General features: G+C 42.0%; 1 protein-coding gene across 8 annotated transcripts in view; it reads right to left on the bottom strand.

The window, feature by feature from the left end:
* Nucleotides 1–8361, bottom strand: part of MPDZ (multiple PDZ domain crumbs cell polarity complex component) — a 3829210-nt gene that overhangs the window by 3105260 nt on the left and 715589 nt on the right. For all 8 annotated transcript variants that reach the window (XM_044061234.1, XM_044061239.1, XM_044061240.1 and 5 more), the window contains exons 7-8: nt 2253–2390; nt 1798–2004 (exon numbers count right to left, since the gene is read on the bottom strand). In XM_044061234.1, coding sequence (XP_043917169.1) covers nt 1798–2004; nt 2253–2390 — 345 coding nt within the window. The remainder of the gene's footprint in view (nt 1–1797; nt 2005–2252; nt 2391–8361) is intronic.

Below are 8361 nucleotides of genomic sequence, written 5' to 3'. Positions count from 1 at the left end.
TTTATGCTGCTCAGTTTGCTACCATCATAAGCTTCTCAATGATAAGAAGTTTAGAAAATGATAATGATGATATTGTTCTGCGCATCACTTAACCATTATACAATGTCATCTCATGAAGAGGAGAGAATGCTACGAAAACAAGCTTTCGCTTTTTGCCTCAGTTTTAAGATCATCCGCAATACCTTTCATGTAGACCTTATCTTCCCAAGAAGAGATAACACTATCCATATAAAATGTCTTTGCAAGTAGATCTGAAAAATATCTGGAAATTGTTTAAAAAGCTAACTATTAATACCAACATTTTTCTTCCCATCTTCCTTCTTACAAAATCCCCGTTTTACTGTAGCATAACCTCTAAACAACATCTTGAGCTTTGATTGGTGTACAGATGTATACTGAGTCAGTTCATTACTCTTACCTTTATTTTATATGTAAACATTTTAAGTTTTGCCGTTTTCTGCACATATTTTATGCTGGGTATGAATTTGGTGCTAGGAAAAAAGAGTCTATTAGCTACCAGTCCACTTCCCTAGTTAACAAACAAAGAGATAGCAAAGAAATCTAAAAGTAAGAAAGGTTGCACACCTTAAGAAAATGCAGAAAACATCCCAAAGACTAGAGCTTTATGTACAGCTACAGTGCTGACCATCCTAGGTTCAGAATAGAGCTCAGTTACTCAAGGGTGAGATGGACAGTGGTGGAAGAACTGTTTCATCAGACAACACTCCATATTTAGCAGCAAAGGATGTAAATGCACGTCCACACAGTGCCCTCAGCAATGTTCACATGCAATTTGATGATCACAGATCAAAAACCTAAATAACAGACAAATCAGTTGCCTGATGTCTTGTTTTTGCAGGTTTCCTACTTATAGGTTCATAAGCGAATACTAAGCTAACTGCCCTGAAGGGCATTTTAATCCTAGTCAATAACACAGGTCAGAATCAAACCCTCTACTTTGTGTTTATGTGAAGACATTAACCAATATGCCAAACCCACCCCAAAATGTAAATTCCAAAAACATGCTAAAAATACTCCAAACCAGGAACCTGATGCAATTCTAAGGAATGTAATTTTCATCCTCGGAAATGAACTGCAGCACTGTTACTTCTAAAATATGAGAACATATCCTATATAAGAGGTTGCAGTATCTTGAATCAGTCCTCATATTTCAAAGTACAGTGACCTTGGAGTTTCTTTATACAGTTAGCAAATGTGTGGAGGTGCAACAACCCCCTTTACCAAAATCAGGAGGTGCAGAGGGCTGAATGTAAAAACTCTAATGGTGTTTTAAACAGACTCTGCAATTCACTCTCTACAGACTGGAACTGTACTGTGCTTTTCAGAGTTTTAGAATCTATAAATCTGTGTCTTGCAATTGTGACTGGAAACAATTCTTAGCCAGTAAAGCCAGTAATAGGCTGATATAAAATTCCACTGTCTTCCAGTAACAAACTGGGATCAAGACTTATCTCCTAGGTATAAATTTAGGGAATTCAAAAATGCAATTTCCTCCCATGACAGGCCGATTTAATGAGAAGTTAACCACTATGGAGTGAAATGGTGAGTCAGCTGTTATTGAGGACACTCAGGACAGAAAGAATACAGCACATTTTGAAGGAAAGGCAGACTTGAAAAAGGAACAGTACAAAAAAAAATCATTACCTAAAATATATCACTAGGCTGGAAATGAGCTTTAAGGGACACTTCCATCTAGAGTTTGAATTTTCTCCCTAAAAATATGGTCATAACAACAATTTCAAACACAAAAAAGCAGTTTTTGAGTAGTTACACTACCTCGATCTCAGGACAAGAAGATGATGGTGGAGCCTGTACTCCTGCTGCAGATGTTGCTGGGGTTTCTTCTATGATACCTCGGGCAATGACCAGCTTCACTCTGTTTCCACACTGTCTTAGCACCTGAGCCACCTGTTCGCTACCTAGTCCCATCAGGTCAGTGTCACCAATCATCAAAATGTGGTCTCCACTGCGAAGTCTTCCATCCTGGGCGCATGAGACAAATATATTTTCAAACATAGTCATTTAAACAAAGTCTCTATCGGTCTTAATTTGATGGCGAAAACCAATGCACAGCAAAATTTCTAACAGGATAACTTTAAGACACCAGATTACTCCGCATAAATTGTATTACATGACAAATATTTGCTGTTTTAGAATATGACCCAAGTTTCATCCTGGATTCAGTGATCTAAAATTTTAAATTATACAAAAATAATTATGAGAGAAAATACCTTATCAGCTACTCCTCCTTGCAAGATTGTTTTTACTACTACGCCTGTTGATTTTCCTCCAACTATGCCAAATCCCAGACCGGAGCCGTCGTTCACAAGTTCAATGGTTTCTTTGTGCTGCCAATTCTGTTGCAGAGGCTAGGAGGGAATTCAACAGACTAAATAAATATACAGAATCACACATAAAATGAAGAACAGCAAGTCTAAAGGATTACTTACAAGTTATCAGTTTAATGGAAATTTTTTCTAATAGTGTAAGTAGGTCACAATCAGAATGTCCAATGCTACACACGATGTACCATTAATTCATCCCACAAAGTACACCCTTACTACTAAACAACCCATATGGGTCCCACTTTTAAAACTGTATCCAATCCGAGATCCACTTATATCCACAAAGTTACACCCACCATGCACTTTCATCTGTTCGATCCAGGTAAAAATAATAAAATGCTCTTAATCTGCTACTTAAAAACAAACAAATCACTGTAACTCATTCCCCAGCACAAACACTGACTTGCCCCTTATCAGAACACAGCACAGCACAGTACAATCAAGACCCAGCTATATTCATCCAAGAATAAAACCAAGTAAAATACAAATGTGTAAGAACTTATTCTCACATTTACTAAGACAGTTCCTCAGAGGGGCAAAAAATATAAGGCCCCCACGAAATCCACCAGCTCCAGCTTGGGACCTTAACTTTGTACTGGAAAAATTGACATTACCTCCTTTCGAACCTGCCTCCTCAGCAGAACTGCAATACTTGTCATGGAAAACAGCTCTGCTTTTGGCTATTACCTCAGCACGCAGGGTTTCGGAGCTACAGGCCCTTATGGCTGTGCAACCTTTCCTCATTTTCTATCAGGACAGAGTCTCTTTACGTACCAACCCTACCTTCATGCCAAAGGTAGTATCCAGTGTGGCTTTGAATCAGGCTATCCATTTACCTACCTTTTATCCAAACCCCCCAGAATAAAGGGGAGAGACTACTTCACTCCTTGGACATTCACAGACAACTTCGATACTATTTGGACAGGACAAAGTCATTCAGAAAATCTGAACAACTTTTTGTGTCTTATGCTGCTGATGTTCAAGGAAAGGCTATTTCCAAACAGACTATTTCAAAATGGATAGCCCACTGCATCCATTTTTGCTATTCATTTCATGGGAAAACAGTGCCAGAATACATCAGATCACACTCCACCAGGGCAACAGCTACCTCAGCAGCATATCTCAGGGGGGTCCCAACCAAGGACATTTTGGAAGCAGCTACTTGGAGTTCAGTGCACACTTTTACCAAGCACTACCACTTGCCACTATACTCTAAATCTAGAGCGGGCTTTGCCACCGCAGTCCTGCAGGGCATTCTAGCCCCTCCTAATTCAGCCTAATACCAGCCACCCTTCCATAGCTTTGGGATTCACCCAAGTGTAATGACTGCAGCAGTATGGCACGATGAACATAGTACAGTTTTGTACCTACCATAAATGTAGATGTTCGAGTGCACATACTGCTGCAGTCCAGGTTTCCCTCCCTCCATCCCCTCTCAGGACAGGGCTTATGACAAACATCTCTAGCATACATCCAACTTTGGGTACTCCTATATGGTGTATTTGCTTACAACTACTGATTGGTTTTATCTACTTATGTAAGTTTGCATAACATCATGTATTGCCTGCCTATTTGGGGGCACCTGACATCTGGGGCAAGAAAAACTGAAGAAAATGGTGTCGGCTGCCTCTTTTATACCCCTGCCGCTCTGACGTCAGGGAAGAAGCGACGACAACCGACACCGGACCAAGACTTTGGAATTCGGCCGACCGAGGACCCGCCTGACGGCAGGATAACCCAAGTGTAATGACTGCAGCAGTATGGCACGATGAACATCTAGTGAAGGTAGCTCAAGACCTTGAAAAGGAATCAATCTTGCAGTGTTTAGTGAAGTGTACAAAAGACCAGGTGGCTACTTCTAGTATGGTCCTGGTATCTACCCCCCTTGTAAAAGGCCCCAGAGGATGCTACTGCCATGGCAGAATGAGCTTGAGGTTATGCGGGTAAGGATTTACCATCCAGAGAATTACAAAAGGAGATATCCTAGAAATCCAGCTTGCAAAGCTTTGATTGGATACCAGCTACCCCCGTTCTGAGTCCATGAAAGAAACAAAAAAGAAGTTATCTACTTACCATAACGTTCCATGTGAGTTGTTCATCTCTCCTTCATTCTTACACATGAGTTTGGAGCTGATCCTTCGGCTCTGAGTCAGCTGCTTTCACAAGCTCGAGGTTTTCGAGTAGCTCGAAGTCAAGTCCCTATCCCATGATGCTCTCTGCCTCACCTCAGATCTAGTTTGCTGATCCCACATGTACAATATAAGAACAAACGAACATTACTCCAGCTGGAGTAAGAAATCCTATATCAAGACCCACCAGACCACAAAAACTCTTAACTCGTTCTTCAAGAAGCCTGGAGGGGGAAGGCGGGTGGGAATGTAAGAATGAAGGTGAGATGAACAACTCACATGGAACGTTATGGTAAGTACATAACTTCTTTATGTGAAGTTGTTCAATCTTGCCGTTCATTCTTACACATGGGCAGCGTCCCATGCACCACTCATCTTGGGTGGCTCAAGGGAGTATATTCCTGAGGACAGTGGAACCAAAGGAAGCCCTGCCCCTGGAGGCCTTATCTAAATGCGTAATGAAGGTATGAGGCTTAGACCAAGTGGCAGCTGCACATATGGTTTCCAATGGCAGCCTAGCCATATAAGATGAAGAAGTAGAAATGGCCCTAGTGGAATGTGCTTTCACGCTATGTTCTAAAGGTTGAGTCACAGAGGAATATGTGAATTTTATGCAATCAGTCAACCATTTCGAAAGAGTAACTTTTGACACTGGTAGCTCTTTCTTGGAGTCAGCATGAGAGACAAAAAGTTGTTCTGACTTTCTAAATTCTTTTGTTCTATCCAAATAAAATCTGAGTTGTCGGTGAACATCAAGTTTATGCAACATATACTCCAACTTGTTGGAATGGTTACTGAAGAAGGTTGGGAGTTCAATAGTTTGGTTCAGATTAACTGCCGAACATACCTTTGGAAGGAAGGAAGGGTTAGTCCTGAGCGACACACTGTCAGGGTGAAAAATCAAATATGGGGGTTTAATAGATAAGGCCTGAAGTTTGGACACTCTACGTGCTGATGTAATGGCCCCCAAGAAGATGGTTTTCCAAGACAAGAATTTTAGTTGGCATGAGGATGCAGGCTCAAATGGAGGAAGAATAATCCTAGATAGAACAAAATTTAGATTCCAGGGAGTGAAAGATTGTCTAACTGGTGGTCTAAGATGTATGGCTCCTTTTAAGATGGCTCTACATAACTTGTGAGACATAAGATTAGAAAGTACAGTTGTGTATACTTACCATAAATGTAGATGTTCGAGTGTATTCACTGTTGCAGTCACTACATTTGGGTTATCTGCTTGCAGGTAGCCCTCAGCCGGCCTGATTATCAAAGTCTTGGGTTCTGCTTCGGTTGCTGTCTCTTCTTCCATGACGTCAGGTAGTCAGGGGTATAAAGCATGCAGCCAACGCCATTACATCAGTTTTTAATGCCCCAGATGTCCGGTGCCCCCATAATGGGAGCAATTATATACAAGGTTACAGCTCCAACAAAAAGCAAATACACCAGAAAGCTTAAATACAGTAAACAAGAAGAGGGAGGGTAACCAGTACTGCAACAGTGAATACACTCGAACATCTACATTTATGGTAAGTGTACAACCTGTAGCATGTTCTTCGCGTTTCACTGTTGCAGTCATTACATTTGGGTAGATTCCCAAAGCTAAGGAAGGGAGGGGGCAATTAGAGAGCATTAGGACCAGCTATTAGGCCCTGCAAGACTGCAGTGGCAAAACCAGCTCTAGATTTAGAAAAAATAGGCAAGTGGTAATGCTTGATGAAGGTATGAACAGAACTCCAGGTAGCAGATTCTAGGATGTCCCTGGTAGGAACACCTCGGAGAAAGGCTGTTGAAGTAGATGCAACCCTGGAGGAATGTGATCTTATTCCCCTGTGGGGTAGGTTTTTCATGATGTTTATAATAGAAATTAATGCAATGGCTTATCCACTTAGAAATGGTTTGCTTTGAAATGGCCTTCCCTCCGCCCCTGCAGCAAAGGCAACTAGCAGCTGTTAAGTTTTCTTCTGAGAGGCTTAGTCCTGTCCAAATAAAATCTAAGTTGTTTGTACATGTCCAAAGAGTGCAGTATTCGTTCTCCTTTGTTCTGTGGATTAGAAAAGAAGGTTGGCAAATGAATGGACTGATTATGGGCCAAAAGTACAGTTTTGTACCTACCATAAATGTAGATGTCCGAATAGGAATGCATCTGCAGTCCTTACAAATGGGTTGTCCTGTCGTCAGGCAGCCCTTCGGTCGGCCGGATTCCAAAGTCTGGGTCTGGCCTCGGCTGGTGTTGCACTTCACCCGACGTCATAGCTGCAGTTCTTCGGGTATAAAGGCATCAGCCGACGCCATTTTCCTCAGTGTTTCTTGCCCCAGATGCCAGTTGCCCTCTTGGATAGCTAAATTTTGGATAAATGGCAATGTTTCCAAATAGTAGAAGGCAAACACAAAAAATAAGCATGTATGTACATATATACAAACAAATACACCATAATAGATCCCCCCCCAGCTAGCTATTAGATGGGCAAATACCCTAGGAATACCTCAGAGTGGAAGGAGGGTGGGTAATCCTGACTGCAGATGCATTCCTATTCGGACATCTACATTTATGGTAGGTACAAAAATGTCCTTCAAGGATGCATCTGCAGTCCTTACAAATGGGTAGAATACCATAGCCAAACTAGGGGAGGAGGAAGAAGAAATTATGGTGTAGTTAGGATCCCTTGCAAAACAGCAGTGGCAAACCCTGCTCGGGATCTAGAGTATAAGGGTAAGTTATAATGCTTGGCAAATGTATGCACAGAGGTCCAAGTAGCAGCCTCTATAATGTCCTTGGTAGCCACTCCTCGTAAGAAAGCTGTGGTAGTGGCTGTAGCCCTTGTAGAATGAGGCCTTATATTCTGTGGAGTTTGCTTTCCATGGTAGGAGTAGCAGAATCTGATGCAATTTCCTATCCACTTGGAGATTGTCTGTTTTGAAATTGCTTTTCCTTCCCTTCCTGTTGCATATGCTACCAGAAGCTGGTCAGTTTTTCTATTGCCCTTGCTTCTGTCCAGGTAGTAGCGCAACTGTCTATGTACATCCAAAGTATGCAGCAGTCTTTCCCCCCTGTTCTGTGGATTGGGGAAGAATGTAGGTAGGTGGATAGCCTGGTTTAAAGACACTCTGGATACCACCTTAGGCATAAATGTAGGATTTGTTCTCATGGACACTCTGTCTTGATGGAAGATTAGGAAGGGTTGTACTGCCATTAAAGCCTGTAGCTCAGAAACCCTTCTTGCTGAGGTAATTGCCAGCAGGAAAGCAGTTTTCCAGGATAGGTGTTGAAGTTCTGATGTTGCTGCTGGTTCGAAAGGGGGGAGTGTCAATTTTTCTAGCACAAAGTTCAAGTCCTATGCTGGCAATGGTGGTTTCCTAGGAGGTTTTACATTTTAATTCCTCTCAGAAACTGCCTGAGTAGAGGATCTGAGAAGACAGGGGATCAAGCTGTATTCTGCAGAAATAGCTGATGCATGTATCTTGATGGAGGAATAGGACAGGCCTGTATGGAAAAGCTCTGCCAAATACTCCAGGATGTTGGCTATGTCTACCTTTGACACATCTTTTCCCCTTTCAGTACTCCAAATGAGAAATCTTTTCCATTTTCCTGCATAGTTCCTTCTTGTTGAAGGTCTGCGGGCCTCAAGGATAATGTCTTTAACCCTTTGGGATAAATTTGGGTTAGTTGCTCTTATGTAATGTTCCAGGCAGTCAGCTGCAGAGTTTTCAGGTTTGGATGCAGGGTGTTGTAGCCGCTCTGAGTTAACAGCAAAGGAATCAGGGGTAGTGTCCACATTTGCCCCCGAGACATGCTCCTCAGTAATGGGTACCAATGTTGTCTTGGCCAGTCTGGAGCTTTCAGAATGATCCTTGGACGTTCCTCTTTGATT

Source organism: Protopterus annectens, chromosome 2.part0 (genome assembly GCF_019279795.1).
Source record: "Protopterus annectens isolate FY-2018-M chromosome 2.part0, PAN1.0, whole genome shotgun sequence".
Classification (NCBI taxonomy): domain Eukaryota; kingdom Metazoa; phylum Chordata; order Ceratodontiformes; family Protopteridae; genus Protopterus; species Protopterus annectens.
Note: the sequence above shows the minus strand (reverse complement) of the source record. Positions and strands in the feature narration are given on the sequence as shown.